General features: G+C 52.1%; 1 protein-coding gene and 1 long non-coding RNA gene across 7 annotated transcripts in view; one reads left to right on the top strand and one right to left on the bottom strand.

The window, feature by feature from the left end:
• Positions 1 to 18400, top strand: part of Ergic1 (endoplasmic reticulum-golgi intermediate compartment 1) — a 95797-nt gene that overhangs the window by 39484 nt on the left and 37913 nt on the right. For all 5 annotated transcript variants that reach the window (XR_010055141.1, XR_010055140.1, NM_001398572.1 and 2 more), the window contains exons 2-3: positions 10579 to 10640; positions 15470 to 15542. Coding sequence is in view for 2 of the 5 variants with exons in the window: in NM_001398572.1 (NP_001385501.1) it covers positions 10579 to 10640; positions 15470 to 15542 (135 nt within the window). In the remaining 3 variants the exon portion in view is untranslated. The remainder of the gene's footprint in view (positions 1 to 10578; positions 10641 to 15469; positions 15543 to 18400) is intronic.
• LOC134480769 (uncharacterized) lies at positions 328 to 17174 on the bottom strand. Of its 2 annotated transcripts, none has more exons than XR_010055557.1 (3): positions 15355 to 17174; positions 9336 to 15253; positions 328 to 9247 (listed from the first exon to the last, which is right to left on the bottom strand). It is a non-coding gene; the product is annotated as an uncharacterized LOC134480769 (long non-coding RNA). The 2 variants fall into 2 exon arrangements; XR_010055558.1 differs by having other exon boundaries at positions 9336 to 15581; positions 15855 to 17174.

The raw sequence follows: 18400 nt of genomic DNA, 5'->3' as shown, positions 1-18400 counted from the left end.
ATCTCCACTGTCCTTGGCCTTTTCCTTTTGTGCTTTAGGAGGATCCTAATGGAGGTGCCTGTCCCTCTTGACAGCTGTGCCACCCTCCACTTTGTGGCTGCTCTCAAGCTGGTGCTCTGCCCTTCTCTTTGCCCGGGGTTTGGCCTAGCTTCAAACATTCGCTATTGCAGCCGATACTACGGTAAGCAGGCTTCTGCCCGTACCATTTCACGTTTCAACCTCAGAGGTACTCGGCAGCATTAACGGGTGAGGCCTTGCAAGACCCAGGGAAGAGTCCACAACAAAGCCAACCTGGCCTAGCATAGCGGGAGGCCTGTAGGGAGGTGTGTGGCTGCCACAGCAACACCTCTTCCCCTTCAGCCACACTTGGCGTTTGTGGGAAGGGAGGAGGAGAAAGGCCGGGAGGAACTCTGTGGTCACGAAGACTGTTCTGGGACTGGAGAGGTCACGTATGGGAGCATGGGGCAGAAGTGGAGGATGCTAAATAAAGCTGGAGGCCATGCAGAGGCTAGAGGGCTCTGTGTGAGTACCAGGTGTCATGGCAGCAGCTCAGAGGCTGGGCTAGATGGAGAAAACCGTATCCACCATATCCGAATCAGGGACTTAAGCGTCACACAGCAACATGTGCTGGCCATCACACCCTACCCTCCTCCAGGCAGATGTGTGGCATCCTGGGTAGAAGGCAGATATCCTGAGGCAAACTGAGTTCAATGTAGCCCTACATCAGGGGTGAGCTGGGAGGAGACACATGACCTACCACATAGGGTTAGGAAAGTGATGAAATAGTGAGTCAAAGTCTAGGCCTGGAGCACAAGTGAGCCCTCATCACAGGGGAGAGGGTGGGGGAGAGAAGGGTGAGGGAGGGGAGAGGGGGCAGCACAGCTGTGATGATTTTTATCACTGCTTCTCGCTCACCCTGGCTGTCTCCAGCCAGGCTCTGTCCCATCCACAGGAGATGATGGTAAGAGTGCATAACCACGTAGAATGTCCTTTCAGGGTTCCTATAGTCACAGCTGTTCCAAGGCTCACTCTCACCATGCCCCTCCGGGCCTAAGTATGCACATTTACCTGTGTGTGCATCTCGGTCATGCACCCCTGCCCCACTGATGCTCTTCAAGATGAAAGAACGGCTAAGAGCAAGTGAGTGTGCGTGTTCTGCCTCACTCCCTGGCCCCACACCAAGGTCTCTGCCAGGCCAGTGGGCAGGGCCGACCAGGCCAGAGGTCCAGCTAAGTGTCTTAACAGCTATTTTGGGGGACAGATGACCCACTACCCAATGACTTGCTCGTAAATGGCATGTAATTTCATTAAGCTTTGGAAACAGTGACATCCTCCCTTGGAGCCACCCACATCCAGGGAAGCACAGAGCTACGGAGACTCAACTGCAAGAACGGGGAGAAGCAAGGCCCAGGGCGCACAGTTAAAATAGCTCAGCCGAGGCATTGCGCCGTGGAAGGAAGTCACAGATGAAGTCATATGGTCCTCCCAGCACTTACTTCCTCACTGGAGTGGAGAAGGCATGCGTGTTTATTTTGAGTCAGGCTGCAGCCCCTCCCTCTATAGGCTGGAGGTGGACTGCAGATTGAATTTCTGTGAGTAAATCCTGCTGATTCCCAGCACTGATGTTGACGTATGTTCCCACGGCTCCGTTTCCTCCTTAGCACCAAGGGAGGGTTTGCACAGTGCGCTGTGAAAAGAATGGCGGCACACATATTTAACTGTGCCTTCATAGCAAGGCGGAAGGCAGACCCAGGCGCTTTGACCCTCCTCCTGTGGGTTCCTTCTGTCCAGTTTTCCCACATAAACTTTGCCTTTTCAGATGCGGAGTGGAAAAAGACCAGAAAGACTACTTAATTCTAGGATCATGGTGTCTGTGGGGCCATCAGGGCCATGGCTATGAGTTCACTAGCTGGAGCAGAACCCCTGAGGCCTCTTGATGGGGGACACAGGATGGGTGGGGAAATGAACCCCTTCCTTGATGTTCTTCTATTCCACGAAGAACAGCTTTCTCGGCTGCAGGCCTGTGGACAGTGGTTATAGTCCTTCTCCCTCCTGGAGCTGTCCGTGCAGCTGGAAGGCCAGTAGCATCCCTGGCCTCTGTGTACAAGGTGCCAATAACACCTCGGCCCCAGTAGTGGTGACCAAACTGTCTCCGTGCCCCACACCTCCCAGGAGACGCAGCGGCACCACGATTCCTCACAGATTCCCTGGCATGCAGCTCTCAAGGACACAGAAACTGCCAGGCTGTGGTGACTGAGTCTTTATTGTCAATTTGATGGGGTTTGGCATCGCCATGGAAACACACACATCTGAGTGTGTCTTTGAAGATGTTTCCAGAAAGGTTTAACTGAGCAGGGAAGACTCAACCCTGAACTCGGCCAGACAGCACCATCCCGAAGGCCCTGAGATACCAGACTGAATAACGGGGAGCTAAGCGCCAGCGTTTTTCTCTCTCTGCTCCATGCTTTACCGACATGCCTTCCTCACACCATAGGCTGTGCCCTGGAACCAAGAGCCAGAATAAACCTTCTGTCATTTTTCTCAAGCAACAGGAAGAGTAGGGAATACCCGTGGACCCACGCTACACGCTGTTTGACTGGCTCTTTGCTGGGCCCTGCAGTCTCCCTGCCTCAGCTTCCTTAGTAGCTGGGATTACAGTGAGCACTGCCATACCAGGCTCCATATCAAATGCTTACACTGGGTGAGCTGCTCCTGGGGCCTCTGGTCTCTCTTCTAAGTTGAGCAGGTAACATAGGGTAGCCGTGGGGATGTTCCTAGGGCTGACAATGGTGACAGATGTTTGTAGCACTCCCATCGGGTGGCCAAGGTCCTGTCTGCCCACTCCAGGTCTTGCTCTAGTCCTGTTGGCATCTGCACCGAGGCTGGGCTTTCTTCAGTCCGGGTTGATCTCTTGCTTTATTTTCAACTGATTTTTGCCTTATTAAAAAAAAAATTCCCTCAAATCCCCATCAAATGATAACAGGTGTGTTCCCTATGCCGCCACTGGCCGCCGCCACTGCCCACCGTGTTTCAAGGCTTTAGTTGATTTAATTTCGGCTTTGTTTTATTTTGTTGTTGTTTGGCTGATTGAGTTTTTGTTTTGTTGGCTTGCTTTGGTGTGTGTGTGTGTGTGTGTGTGTGTGTGTGTGTGTGTTCACTCTTGTGGGTGTCTATGAAGGCCAGAAGTTAGGTGCCTCCTCAGTTTAGCTCCCCCTTTTCATGTGCTGGTGTGCATGGGTATGTATGCATGATCATGCTGGGGGTATACATATGTGTGCACACATGTATGCATGTAGAAGTTGATGTTAGGTACCTTCTTCCAGCAGCCCTCTGTATGTCTGTTTCTTTGAAGCAGAATCTAGAGACAGGAAGGAGAGACGGGCCATCATGCTCCCCAGTATTTGTGTGGGTCCTGGGGATTTGGTCCTTTGGGTTGTGTGGGAAGCATTTTAGCTGCTGAGCCATCTCCTCAGTCCAAGCTTACTTCGTGAGGCCTCCCACTGAACCTAGAACACTGGCCAACCAGTACCAGGACCCACCTGCCTCTGTCCTCCAGTGCTGGTTACAGGTATACCGAGCTCAGCTTTTCTGTGTGTGCTGGGCTTGCTGGCACTTTACCCCCGAGCCATCTCCCCAGGTCCCACCCTTCTCTTTGTTGGGACAGAGTTTCACTCTGTAGCCCAAATTGACCTCCTGCCATAACCTCCAATGTAGCCTGAGTGTGGAGTCTACAAGTGTTCACCTTCCTCTGGGCTCCCAGGGCAGCCTTGGGCCTCATTCTTTTGATGAAAAGGGTCTCCTATAGCCTATGTGGGCCACAGACTTGCTGTGTAGCTGAGGATGACCTTGAACTTTGGATCCTCCAGCTTAGGGTCCTACATCACACACTTAGTTTATATGGTGTTGGGTGTGGGAGGGCAAGCCAAGGGCTTCGCCCACAGTAGGCAAGCACTCCACAAATGGAACAACACCCCTGCCCCTAGGCCTTTTTTGTTTGGTTTGGTTCATTGTTGTTTTGAGACTGGGCCTCACTGGAGCCCTGGCTGTCCTGGAACTCAATCTGTAGACCAGGCTGGCCTCAAACTCAGAGACCTCACCTGTCTCTGCTGGGAGTAAAGATGTGGGCCACCATGCCTCATTCTTGTGTTCATCTATTAATTAGCTGAAAGGCTAAGAAACTCCCAGGCTGAGGGATGGGCAGGGAATGAACCTACTCTTCACCTTTCTCTGTGGTGGCTGAGCGGTGACAGATCCGGAAGCTTTCTTCTTCAGTAGAATCAGTGAGAATGTGAAAGGCAGGGATACAGGAGATCCCTCCAAGGTACTTCCTTTCTGATCTCCATATACGAAATGAGACCAGACCTAACTCAGGCTGGTCCCGGGAGTAGAGTGAGAATGCAGGTGAACCCCAGCACTGGGCAACAGCAAACATCCTGTTTCTCTCCCGTGTTCTTTACCCTTTCCTCCACATTCTCTGAGGCAGAATGGCTAAGACTGATCGCATCACCACTGCGAGGGCCTGACTAATCTGAGCCAGAGGATGCACATCTCACTTCCTCATCTGTCACATGCCTGGGCTTCTCACTAGCCTCCTGGTGGGCCGGTTTCCCAGTGACAGTCATTCCTGACTCACTCGTTTTGTGGTTACCTCTGAAACCAGGTTCCTTTTCTGTTCCCCCTTTACCCCATCACCACTCTCCAACTTGGGTCTGTCGTGTGGGAATAGAGCTTTGTCACTTGTCACAGGTGTCCTCTGCTGAGCCACCCAAAGTTTTGCTAGGCTGGCAGCTTTTTGAGGGCGGAGACCATATCTGCCTTGGTGGGTTCCTTTTCCAGACCTTCTAGAACACTGCTGCATTCCGTGCATGTTTAATACGTATTTGCTGAACGAATGATGGGTTTCTGAAGTTCCCCTGGCCTATCAGGCAGCATCCTTAGAAAAGTAAATGATCGAAGCCTTGAGACCTTGGTCTCATTTGACAGTAAGAGACCATGAGTGCGGTCCCCAGAGTGTGGGTTGACAGGAAGATGATGGCTTGGGGATTCCACACCAGGTTCTGCTACCCAGGAACTCAGTGACATAGGGATTCCCTCCACCTGAGCCTCAGATGTCCCCAGGAGGGTGGGACACCGTAGTCAGAGAGGTGGGTACCCACCACAAGGCTAAATGTGTACGTGAAAGGGCCCCATCTGGGCTGCTTGGCCTCATGACTTCTAGAACTTTGCCTCCTGTGCTTTGGTCTGGGTCTCACCTCCCTGTTACAGCTTTAATTGGACATCTCCCTGCCCCTGGTCCCCCAACAAGCTTGCCCCACAGCACCCGGCAAGCACAGCACCTCTAATTCAGGTGCCCACAAGGACCAAGCTTCTTCCCAAAACATTTTGAGTGGCAGCCTCACTTTATTTTTTTCCATGTGAATTTTAAAAGTAATCTCTATTCATTGTGAAATAGTTTTATACTTATCCCCAAGTTGCAAAAAATAGCAGAATTCCCATATGCCCTTTACCCGAGTGTCCCCAAAGGTCAGCATCTTACATCATGTCCTGGACTGGATCTATAATGTCCCCAGAGGCCCTGTGCTTAAAGGCGTGGTCCCCAGGACAGCAATGTTAAAGCAGATTGGATATGAGGACTCCAGCGTCATCCATGGACTCGCCTGCTAGTGGCTTTATAGCTCAAAGGACTCAGTGACATGGGAAATAGGAAGTTTTAAGAGCTGGGGCTGAGCAAGAAGAAGCAGGTCACCGGGGGTTGTCCTGGGAGGGAATCTTGTCCCTGGTCCCTTGCTGTCTGTCTGTCTGTCTGTCTGTTGACCACCTTCCTGCCTCCTGCTTCTACCACTGAGATTAGATACTCTACTGCACTCTAGGACCCAAGCAGCAGAAGCCAGACTGAGACCTCAAGCCCTGGAGCCCTGAGCCAAAACAAACCTTTCTTCTGTGAAGCTGATCTTCTCTGGTATTTTGTCACAGCCATGAAAAGCTGGCAGACATAACCTTAATGCCTCTATCCAAACACGAATAAGAAGGAACGTTATATGGTAATACCAGCAAGACCCCAGGGCTTGCTCAAAAGTTCTTAACTCCAGAAAAGGAAGTCTGTTGTCATCCCACACCAAGTTCAGTCAGTTTGTCCCATGAGTCCCTCTTTTGGGATAGTGCCCAGGTTACCTTTACAGCCTCCCACCTGTGACACACACTCGGGCATCTGTCATGTCTGCAGCGGCTCCTCATGATCAGATTGAGGTGTCTGTGGTGGACAGGATCCCTCACCCTGAGTTGATGCCATTCGGGGGATGTCATGTCTTTCTGATGGTGGCATCTTCGATCAGCACGATGTCTGCCAAGTTTCTTCCATCAGAGCCACATCCCCCCACTTTATAATTAGTATTTTATGGGGAGGTGCTTCAGAGTAACAGCAGCATTCCGTTCCTCGCCTCCTGCCTTATCCATCCATTCCTTCCTCCCGGATGCCTGACTTCCTGCTTTACCAGGACTCACCGTCTCACTCATTTTGAGTCTCACGTTGTCTGTCCTCTGGCCAGCAAGAGCCCTTTTATACCGTCTTATCTCTGAACACCTACCCCCATTGTGAGAGTAAGTTCAGACTATCACATTAGCTTTTCCTGGGAGACACAACATCTATTCGCCCCAAACAGGCTGCTGACAACAGACCAAACTTAGAACTCAGCCTGCTGAACCAATGAGTTTACTGGAGTTACTTAGAGTTGTGTGAAGGAATGGGTGAGGCGTTACCTAAGCTTACCTGTGGCTTCCCCTCCCCCAGCACCTCCTAATCACTTGTGTATCCTGAGGGGAGCCTTAGGTGACTGGTGTGTGCCCCTTGAACTCTTTCCTTCAGAACCCAAAGCCCTCCCTCCCCTCCATGGTAGCCTCCCATCTATTGAGGCTCTTCTCCGGTCACCACAACTGATTTGATTTCGGGATGGCAAAGGCCGTGTTCTACCCAGAGGACAGTGGTCCCCAGTGCTGACCTAAGCAGCTGCTCCCGGCTTATCCTGCCTTTCTCCATTCAGCTCAAGAGCCAGCCATTTCTGAGTGCTTCGCAGATCAGGTTTTGGCTGTTAGCTGTTGGCCATGTCCTTGTGCCTTGTGAGCTCTGTCTGTAAAAAGATCTGGGGAATGTGTATGTGTGCATGACGTGCACGAGTCCCTTTCCACGTGCTTGCACAGACTGAGATGCTGAGTTAACACTCCTGCCTCCATTCCAGCCAGCCGTCTGCACTTGCATTTTCTTTCCCTAGTGCTGAGACCCCGGGCCATGCTGTCCTCCATGCTGCACATACATGATCCCTGATGTCCTTGATGCTGTACATATGTGATCCCTGCTGTCCTCGATGCTGCACATACATGATCCCTGCTGTCCTCGATGCTGCACATACATGATCCCTACTGTCCTTGATGCTGCACATACATGATCCCTGATGTTCTTGATGCTGTACATATGTGATCCCTACTGTCCTCGATGCTATACATACATGATCCCTGCTGTCCTTGATGCTGTACATACATGATCCCTGCTGTCCTCGATGCTGCACATACATGATCCCTGCTGTCCTTGATGCTGCACATACATGATCCCTGCTGTCCTTGATGCTGTACATATGTGATCCCTACTGTCCTCGATGCTGCACATACATGATCCCTGCTGTCCACGATGCTGTACATACATGATCAACCTCCCTCCATCTCCTTCACTCCCCTTCTTGCCCCAGAGTAGACGCCCATGTTCTACCCTCCACCACTTCTTGCTCCTGTTGAGCAGACTCTGGCTAATCACGAACTCCCGGTTTTGAGATAGTACGTCCACTCTGACGGTGACATGGCAAGAGACTGGCTGGATTGTAGTCCCCACAGGGTACTCCAGCCATTTCTGTCTTCACCTTTCAGGCACCCCCTTGCTTTTCATCCAGGGAAACTGAGGCCCAGCAGTGGACAGGGGTTTCCAAGACCATCTCTCTGCCTGTGGCTTAGCTGTCTGGTTGCCTCAGGAGTCCCACATGGCTTCCACCTGCCCAGGTGCCTTTTTAAAGATAGGCTGCCCCTGCCTTCAGCCCACAGAGTCACACACTGGGCTCCCAGCCTCGCTGTTTATAAATGCCTCTTTGTCTTGCATTTGTTACACAACATTTAAGAATTGGGACATTCCATGCGCATTTCCAAATTCAAGGTCTTTTTAACAAAAAATAAAATCAGAACATCTGGTCACCCTAAGCCCATACCTCCACCTGTCACCCCGGGGGGGGGGGGTGCTCCCTTACACACACTCCCTTAACATGTGAGCTAGGAGTGAAACTCTGGTTTGCTCACGTACTGCTCAAGAAGAGGAGAGGTCTAGGCTAGGCAATGATCCGGAATGATCAGGAACTGACAGATGTCAGGAGCCCCTGGCCATGGCCTGACACTCAGGAACTTCTGAGACCTCTTTTCCATTCCCTCTCCCCTGCTCCCCAAATTGCACACAGCATCCCAGGAACTCGACTTGTGTTCTGATCTTGTTCTTTGCAGTCTTCGTGCTCTAGGCTGCGCTTTCCTTCCTGTTTCACTTACCAGAGAAAGCCTCACTGGGGCCCAAAGGCCATTCTTCCTGCCTCGTTGTCTTAGCTCACCCATCTGAACACTGGATTTCCCTGCCCACTTTTGTCCCTTACGGGGAGCTGTGTGTTTACAGGCCAGGCAGATTAAGAGGACTCAGTGTGTAGTGGGGACCTGATCAGTCAAGTGACAGTTAGTAAATGGACCCTGCGAACACTGAGCACTTCCAGAATGCCAGGCTGGCTCTAAGAGCTTAACATGCAGCCGGCCATTGACCCTCCTGTGGCTCCACAGAAGGTAGTAAGGTCCAGAGAAGTGACATGACCTTGGGCAAGGTCATACACGGTGCAAGCTAATGTCTGACCCTCTCATAGACCTCTCCAGATTAGAGGTGTGTCTGAGAAGTGAGGCCGTTTTGTTGCGCAGACCTCCCGGCTGCTCAGTCACACCCCAACCCTGTCAGCTGTGCACAGAGCAAACAGCAAGGGAAAGTGTCAGCCCTTAGCCTGGCATTCCTCCAGGCTCCTTGTAATTAGCAGAGTAGGGTACCAGCATTGATTCAGGAGACAGAGGTGTAGCAGGTGTGTTTGGTTTCCCAATCGCCAGAGGCAAGCTCCGCCTTCCAGCTTGAGGGTGTGCAGACTGAGGGCCCTGTTGACAGCTCTGCTTTGAGGAGGCTGGCTGCTGCTCACTGCCAAGGGAAAGACAGGAAGCCAAGGGTGTGGAAGCCTCCCATGAGGAGACCCTGTACCAAATCCCTCAGAGGCAGGTTTTCTTACCTCTCAGTAGTAGGCTTGCAGGGTTTAGTGGCAGCAGCCCTGCATTTATAGATGAGGAAACCGAGGCCTGGAGAAGTAAAGATGCACGGCAAGGAAGAGCCAAGATTACCAGAAATCCCGATTCCAGAGTCCTGACCCCTACTTGACCAAGACAGGGCAAGAATTACGTTTGATTCCAAAGCCCCACAATCTCCCATCATACCCCAGGACTTCCCTGGCCCTGGTGGTGTGTTTAGGAAAGAAAAACTAGGGTGGACAACCAGAGGCAGAACCAGGCTTATGCCTAGCTGACCCTACCTTATCCTATAGGCAGGAACTGGCAGGGAAGGTGGGGACAGTGGACCAGGACGGGAAGGTGGAGAGGTAGGAGAAGGGGTGAAGAGATGGCTCAGAGCCAAAAAGCATACCAGTATACCCAGTACACCAGTGTCAAAGAGACGCAGAGCCTCCCACTGGCCCCCTGGACCCAGAGGTTCCTTTGGTTCAGTGCCCACGGCCTGTCACCCTGAGCTAGGGACAAGATCTCACAAGGTCCTTTGTCTTCAGGAGGAAGTTACATTCTGACAGAGGCAAGACCCACCAAGAAATGTGCACAAGCATAAATACAGGAGTGTGTAAAATGATGGCTAATGAGCTTGGGTCACCATGGAGACATGGTGGGACGTAGCAGAGGGACGTGTGGGTGTGCCGGCTAGATTGATGTCAACTTGACACAAACTGTAGTCATCTGGGAGAAGGGAACTGAGCCTTAACTGAGAAAATGCCTCCATAAGGTCGGGCTATGGACCAGGCTGATTAAGAGCATCTTCTTAATTAGTGACTGACAGGACAGGGCCCAGCCCACTGTGGATGGTACCAGGCCTGTGTTGGGGATTCTGCGTTCTATAAGAAAGCAGGCTGAGCAAGCCGTGGGAACCAGCCCAGTAAGCATCAATTCTCCATGGCCTTTGCATCAGTTCCTGCCTCCAGGTTCCTACCCTGCTTGAGTTCCTGTCCTGACTTCCATTGGTGATAAGCAGCAATGTGGAAGTGTAAGCCAAACAAACCCTTTCCTCCCCAACTTGCTTTTTGGCTGTGGTGTTTCATCATAGCAATAGAAACCCAACTAAGACAGTGGGGCCCTCATAAGGCCTCTCGGGGTTAGGAAGGAGCCTTTGGTAAGAGCTAGCCCAGGTGGCAGCCCTGTCTCTGCCTCAAGACCTGTACCCTGCAGTTGTCTAATCCCCCCGTTTCTTCTCCACAGGTTTGACATCTACAGGAAGGTGCCCAAGGACCTCACGCAGCCAACATATACTGGTGCCATTAGTGAGTAACTGCCCATTTTACCGTTAACCCAGCCCTCTGCCTAGCCCTCAAATAGCCATGCTTCCACGCTCTGCAGAACTCTGGAGCAAGGAGGAAAGAAGGAAGTGCAGGGGGGGGGGGACATGCCTAGCATCCCACGGGCCCTTCGCCTCTCTCCTCGAAGCATCTCTATCTGTCCTTGCTGTGTAACTCTGCAAGACAGGACAGCCAGCCATGACCAGTAGGATGCAGCAAATACCAGTGCAGGTTCGGGATCCCTGATCTCAAAGTCCAAAGCAATGTCTCCTAGAACCAGAACTCTCTGAGTCCTAGCAGGCGCTGTAAGTGGAAAGTCCACCCCTGGCTCTGTATGATAGGTGGCTTTGAAGATGTGATAGTGCCTCCAAGCTGTGGGGAAAAGTGCTCCAGACACACACACACACACACACACACACACGCACGCGCACACACATGCACACACACACACACATACACATATACACACGCACACACGTGTACACACACACACACACACACACACACACACACAATTTAAAAGTAGCTGGAGAGTGGTGACTTAAATCTCTTTAATCCAGCATTTGGGAGGCAAAGGCAGGCAGATCTCTGAGTTCCAGGACAGCCAGGGCTACACAGAGAAAGCCTGTCTGAAAAATAAAAACTGATACCAAAAAACAACCCCAAGAACAACAAACAAACAAAAAGACGTCCATGAGAACGGATCAGAGGTATGGGAAGGATGCTTTGACCTTCCTGCCTCTGAAACGATTTGAATTATTAATAATTTCAGCCGTTGAAAGAAATCGCAAACTCACCCTGACTTAGTTCAGTTAGAGGAGCCAGGGCATCTCAGAAAAGTAGCCATTTACAGCGTCAGGCAGGAAGGTATAAGTGAGCCTAGTGTCATGTCAGCAGGACAAGAGGACCCAAGGACCCAAGCGGAGAATAAGATGAGCAATGACTCTGGTGATCTGGAACCCAAAGAGTTAGGGGAAAGGCCTTTGAGTAAATGAGCTGGGGAGAGGAGACACACTCACTCAAGAACTCTGGTGACCCTGTGGATACCCTTCCCTCTCCCTACTCCAGTGTTGGGAGGCTGTAGCAACTCACTCCCACAGAAAAGAGAATAGGAATGTAAGATGGTGGCTTTCCTGTGGGGAGGCCTACACGTGGCAGCTCCACTGTGCGAGCTCTGCCGTGCAAGGGAAGTCAGCGTCACCGCAATTGCTCGAGTGGGTGTATGGACGCCTGATGTGACATAAGCCTTGCCGCTGAGGGATCTTCCCCACTAAGCTACAACCCTGGCGGATGTGACAGAGCAGCACAGCCCCAGCCTGGGAGTGAGGGGGGTGTCTTCTGCCAGATACCTGAGCGGTATGCTGCCAGAGGAGCAAGGCTGGGGGAAGAGGAAAGGGTGGATTACAGAAGGGCTCAGGAGTAACGCAAGGTAGGCTCCAGGATCTGTTCCTGCAGAGAAACAGCCTTCCTGGGAAGCTGGTGAAACCTATGGTAGAGTTAGGAGCATGGCAACAGTGCAGAGTCCTCTACACTGACAAAGGGCCATAGTTATGTCAGACGTGAACAGGGCGTCCAGGAGAAGCTGTGTGGGCACAGTCCTAGCTTAGCATCCATTTCTGTTCCACAACAGAACCACCGCCCCCCCCCCCCAAAAAAAAAAAACAATACTCAGAACAAACCAAAGTCACCAGCAAGTAAGTGGAAAGGCTTTGGCCTCAGTTGCTTATTGAAAGGAGGTAACTCACCCAAAATGTCACCGCTTACAGGAGGGGCAGTCAGGACTAGGTCTTGGATGCCCCCGGATGCTTGGTATGAGACAGAGAGCCTCACAGCTGCCCCAGCCTTGCTGTGTGAATGTAGGCCAGGTGAGCAGCCTTGAGTCCTCTCTCAGGTACATTGGTGGCCTTTGGGGACCCCCACAACTCTAGCTACCCCCAGCCCTCTCTCCAGCTGGGTTTCCTAAAGCAGCAGGTGACTTCTCCAGTCGTGGGGGACAAAAAGCTCTTCCTGGGTGTTCGTAGGCCTTCCTGTCAGGAAGAGCTGGCTTCATCCTCCTGCTGAGAGCACTTGTGTGTCCTTGGGCAAGACTCCTGCCCCTGAAAAAGACTTGCTTAGACTATGAGAAACTCGGCTCCTGCCCCCTCCATGCCACCACATATCAGCTCAGCTCCTTGCAGATTACTCTAGTCTCCTGTTACCCAGCTTGTTGAGTAATCAGGTTTGCACCCTCTTAAAAACCCAGGATGAACCTGCACACTGTCTGCCCAGGGACCACTGTGTGCATGCCCCCTCTCCCTGGTCTCTGTTGCTGGAACACACCTTTCTCACCTCCACCAACAGCTCTACCTTCTCTCCAGCTGGCCCATGGCACCTAGGGCGGCCAGCCCGATTCTAGGCTATTGTCACTTAGATGTTCTTGTCCTGTCTTCACATGTTCTGTTACGAGGAAGCTCTCCAGGGTTTAGGAGGCCTGAGTCAAAGAGGGTGTACGTTTTTAACTATTTAGAAAGTTCTGCCTGGCAGCCCTCAGGAACGTGGTTTGATGATCTTTTCCTTACACTCGGGGAAGGTCTGAGGCATGGGAAGCCAGCCCTTAGCTACCATTTAGTACACAAATATTTATTAAGCTGGACCTTGGGCCAGGCCCTGTGCCAAGTGCTGGGACGGTGCTGATGAATGGGCTTCGGTCTTCGTCCTTGGGGCTCATGCAGCCCAGCCAGGCAGGCCGACTCAGGCATGCGCCATTGCGTTACGCTGTGGGATGGCTGCTATTAATAGCTGTGAAGGAGACAGCAAAATTCTGGGGCTCGAACGTCAGCCTGTGGATTTTGTTTCCTGCCCTACATGGCTCTTTCAACCTCGGAGGGACTCCTTAACTTTCCCTCGGGGTGTAAGGGTCCCGAGCTTGGCCCCTCCAATTTGGCAGTACCTGGCTTCCTACTAGCAAGCCTCTCCTGGGGTTACATTCCGGCTGCCCAGGGCCTGAGTCAGTTTCAGAAGTCTGGAGTCAGAGAGCCTCCAAGCCTTGCCCAAACATGGATTGAAAGCCTTCATCCAGCCTCTGAGATCTGAAGGCCTTCGTTGGAATACTTCCTCCCTGCTTTCGTGGTTTCCCACTCATTCAATTATTCAATAAATATATATTTTTATCTGTGCCTTCTCTGAGCCAGCACTGTTAGGCCCTGAGACCACAGTGATGCCAAAACCTCCCCTCTGGTTCCCCGGTCTGAGACAGGAATCAGGTGCACTTACATAAGTGGGGGACAGGGCCGATGGACCCCACTGAGTTACCTTGTCTACCTGCTGGGTGACCGAAGCTTTGTACCAAGCCTTTGCAGAAGCACACAGATCTCAGAGAAAGGCCTCCCCAGTCTCCTTCCCCCACCACAGTGTGGGTAGTTAGGACTCTGGGGTGTATCTGCAGGTGTGGAGCAGGAAGAGTAGCTAGAAGACGTCATTTATCCTAAAGTCAGCAACGACCTCCAGAAAACCTCCTGTGCTGTGTACTCCCGGCCTCAGCCACTGGGGCCGGTGTGGACAAAATGGTGCTGAAATGTAGGCCCTGGTGGCTCTGGACAGAAAGGCACAAGGTCCAGCTGTAGAATGCTTTGCCTGCTGGTCGACCGTTCCCCAAGAGGCAGTAACCACCCCCGTAGGCAGGAGAGCGGGAGCCAGGAGCTGGGTTGGTAGCTGAGCCACTCAGGGGGGTTCACCTCATAACTGGAGAGGATGTTTGCGCTTAATCTCTGTGCTGTGAACAGGACAACGCAAGGCCTCCGTCTACACAAACTCTACACATTGCCAAGTGCTTGAAGAGTGGCTGAAAGGGGGTGTATGTCCTGCTGTTACTAATTTAGAACAAAAGGAGGCTTAAAGCATGTATATCTGCATATACATATATGAATGAATATCTATACTGTTTGCTGTTTTGGCTTGGAGGGAGAGTCTTGGCTAGCCTGGAACCTGCTGTGTAGTCAAGGCTAGGCTTAAAATTTGGCCAGCCCTTCCCACCTCTGCCCTTGAATTCTGGGCTTCCTCCCCCAAAGGCAGGAAATTAGATAGGTGGCAGATGGACAGACAGACGTGGACGGAGATGCTTTTCTACTGTTACCTCCAGGTCTGTGTCCCAGCGAAGCTGCTGTTAGTTCAAAAAAGCAGAAATAGAAACGGAAGTCCATCTCAGTCTATGGCATACCTGGCGCCATGCTGGCTGTCCTGTGATGGCCACACGGTGACCAGGAGAGATGGCCCACTGCCACGGGCCAGCATCAGGACAGGGGCTGTGCATGCCACCAACCTGGGAAGAGAATCCAAGCTGCCATATGGCTTCTGGTGAGTGCGTCTGCTCTCACCCTGTTGCAAAGCGGACAACTCCCAAGGTGGACACCGGCTATAGCCAGAAGGTCAGACCTGTGGCAAACCGTGCCTCCGTCTCTGGTTCACTGATGTGAGAGAGAAGTCTGGTGGTCGCATGGTATCTCCCAGATGTTCAGTAAGCACCTCGTCCATGAGCACGCAGTCCTCTTCCAGGGCGACCTCTGCATCAAAGAGGTCTTGAGGAGCTGAGCAGAGCCCATTGCCTGTGTGAGGAGACCAACCTGGCCACAGGGTCAGGCCAGTGGGACTTTGAGTAAGAAGGGAATCACACTGAGGTGGTAAATAAGAGGGGCTTTGATGATCTCCACAAGGGTGCCCTTACCCTGTGTGTGCTGGGGCCTCTAAGCGGCTTTCCTCCAGGGTACAGGAGGGGCAGTGGGGACTGGCCCCCTGTGTGGAGCATCCTGCATCCCTGACGCTGTCTGTGTCTCCCACAGTCTCCATCTGCTGCTGCCTTTTCATCCTCTTCCTCTTCTTGTCAGAGCTCACTGGATTCATCACGACAGAAGTGTAAGTCATTTTTCTCTGGGGTAACTGGCTTTCCGGGGTCTAGATGAGAAGAGGGGGCAATTTAGAAAGGGATGGAAACCTTGCAACCGGCTTGCTCCTATATCCAAGCATGTGACATCACAAAAGGGCTTTGAGCTTGGAGTATAACTGAGCCTCACGTGTGAAAGCCCTTCACGGACAGAGCAGGATCACACACTCGTCACCCCTGGCCCCGAGTTTGGCTGGTGAGTTTCCCATGAGTCCTTTGATGTCGTAGCTGGAAGGTGCTCAGAAGGCCTAGGTAGCTTCCTCATAGAGGACAAGGTGGCCCACCTGGAAGCCCCTCTCGTTCCTCAGGCCCACGTTTAGGAATGAGCATGGGTTTCCCAGCAGCTGATGTCAGTCATCCATCCCTGATTCCAGAATTCGCTCTTATCCACAGCCTGGTAGCCCTCCTGCCTTGGGCCCTGACCTCATGCTTCAGAGCCTTTTTGTAGCTGTGTTTACAGTTAGCCGGGCTGGGCCCTGACATCCCCTTCTCCTGCCCAGCCTTGGAATTTTCTGTTTTCTACTCATGCTTCCTTCTCAGCCACGAGACAATAGGAAGCTAAAAATAGGCTGCAGCTGAATCGTACTGCCTTTGTCATCAAACAGCCCCTGTTTCATGGGGGAAACTGAGGCAGTGAGAGATAGAGCGATGAGCCCACAGTGACCAAGTGAGGCAGCCCCCCAGTGCTGAGAAGCTGGGGCCACCACCTCTTATGTCATGTCTGGATGTAGCTGCCCGTCTGCCGCTGGTGTGGGAGCATCTGTTCCCCTGTCACTCTGACATTGATTTTAACCCTGGAGCCCTTCCTGGACCTATAGAGAGAGCACCAGATAAGACATAAAAGACCCAGAGTCAGGACACTGTTTTGTTGTGTGACCCTAGGCAAGTTACTGAGCCTCCCTGCGTCAAAGGAGTGAGAGTAGACCAGACTCAAACTTCATTTCCAGCTCTGGAAAAGTTTTGTCTGCTTTCCATGGTAACAGACCATGTAGGGGTGATCAGAAGCCCCCCAAGTCCCCAGCAGGTGACTGTGACCATGGGGAGCATCTTCTTAGTGTGTCCCAAGGATTACTCATGAACTAGAGGTGGGATGGGAGCGTGCCGGGAGAAGAGACACACCCTGAAGCACAGCGCACCAGACAGGCATCTGCCAGCCTCTGCAGGCTGTGCTCTCCTCTGGGATGGAGGCCACTCTGCAGACCGACGTGTTCCGGGTGGGTGGCAGCAGCGTGCACCTGTGACAGCAGCAAGGTGCAGGTGTGCAGGCAGGTGGCTTTCAGACACAGCTGCAGGTGCTAAGGCCCCAAGGGAGGCAGAGATGGCTTGGGGGTCTGAAGAACCAAAAGGCTGCCATGCCTATAGTGAAGTGAGCAAGCAGGGGCTCAGAGGCCAGGCTAGGTCGAGCCACAGCTCTGTAATTGCTTAGCCAACAGCATTTGGGCTTTGGCTGTGCGCTCCTAAAGCTGCTCTCTCTACAGTGCATCTGTGTCTGCCGGCTGTGGACACGAGCAAACGAGCTACGCTGCAGTTATTCCCCTGGCGTCCTTGGGAATTTGTTTCTGGGACCCTCACCACAGAGGTCCTGATATTTCAGTACAATTGCAGATTTGCATAAATACACATATAATTTGCATAAAGACTGCCTATAATCCTTTTCTGCACATTTTTGTTTTTTTCTGTAAAGATTTATTTTGTGCGTATGAATGCTTCTCTACATGTGTTTCTGTGCACTATGGGCATACATGGTACCCTCGGAGGCTAGAAGAAGGTATGGTAATCCCTTGGAATTGGAGTTACAGAGGCTTGTAAGCCTCCATGTGATGCCAGGAAGTGAACCTGGGTTCTCTGCTAGAGCTGAACCATCTTCCCACTCCAGCCTCTTGCTTTTGTGGTTTTGTTTTCCAAGACACAGTCTTACAAGGTCTTACTATGTAGCCCAGGCTGTCTTCCTGAGCAAAGTTGAGTGTCGTCATGCATGGTCCTCCTGTCTACTTTAAACTGTCTTCATGTTATTTGAACATCTAATACAAGTCATTGCAAAACCACAGGGGAGTAGTGGGAGGTGATCTGAGGAAACAGTGGTGCTCGGTGGAGCGAGATAATGAGGGCCGGGAAAGGGAGGACACACGACAGACCTGGTGCTTTCTGAAGACTGAACAGGTTGGCCTGGCTAGAGAGTACTTAGCCTGTGGACTTTGTCACCTGTGAACCCTGCCTCTTGGTGCCTCTGTGTTTCCCCTGTCACACTTGTGGAAGCCTTAGTCAGCTCTGCCCAGTGAAGATGTGCCTTCTGCACTGAGGCATGATCGCATACAAATGACTTTTGATGTCGGAGCTTGGCCTTTAAAGGCTGTGTAGCTGGCTGGGCCGCCGAAGCAAGCCCAGGCGGTGGACTTTGCCCACTGTTTACCCAGGGCAGGGCTGTCAGTGTCAGAGTACAGTGTGTTCCCCATGGCACTCCTCCCTGCTCAGGGACTTCCTCTTCCTACCTCCTGGATGCTGTGGTCCTGGGAGGAAGGAAGAGGGCTAAGGAGACTCAAACCTGGCCCGCTGGCTGCTTGTTGCTGTTGGTGAGAGTCCGAAGTCCCTCCCTTCTTGTGCTTCCTTACAGTGGTCCTGACTTGTCAGGGGTCCAGGCAGGCCTAAGACTTAACGTTGCAGACTGGAAATGGTTGCTTTGTCCCACTAGGCTTCTTTCTTTATGGAGGCATCCCTGCCCAGGAAGCATAGAGGTTGGACAAAAACTGAAGGGGAGTGCATTCTCTTTCAGGGAAGCCACTGATCCTGTCTGGTGGCTTTGTGACCACAGAGGGTCAACTGGTTCCTCTCA

This window comes from Rattus norvegicus, chromosome 10 (genome assembly GCF_036323735.1).
Source record: "Rattus norvegicus strain BN/NHsdMcwi chromosome 10, GRCr8, whole genome shotgun sequence".
In the NCBI taxonomy this organism is placed as follows: domain Eukaryota; kingdom Metazoa; phylum Chordata; class Mammalia; order Rodentia; family Muridae; genus Rattus; species Rattus norvegicus.
This window is presented reverse-complemented; position numbering and strand designations above follow the sequence as displayed.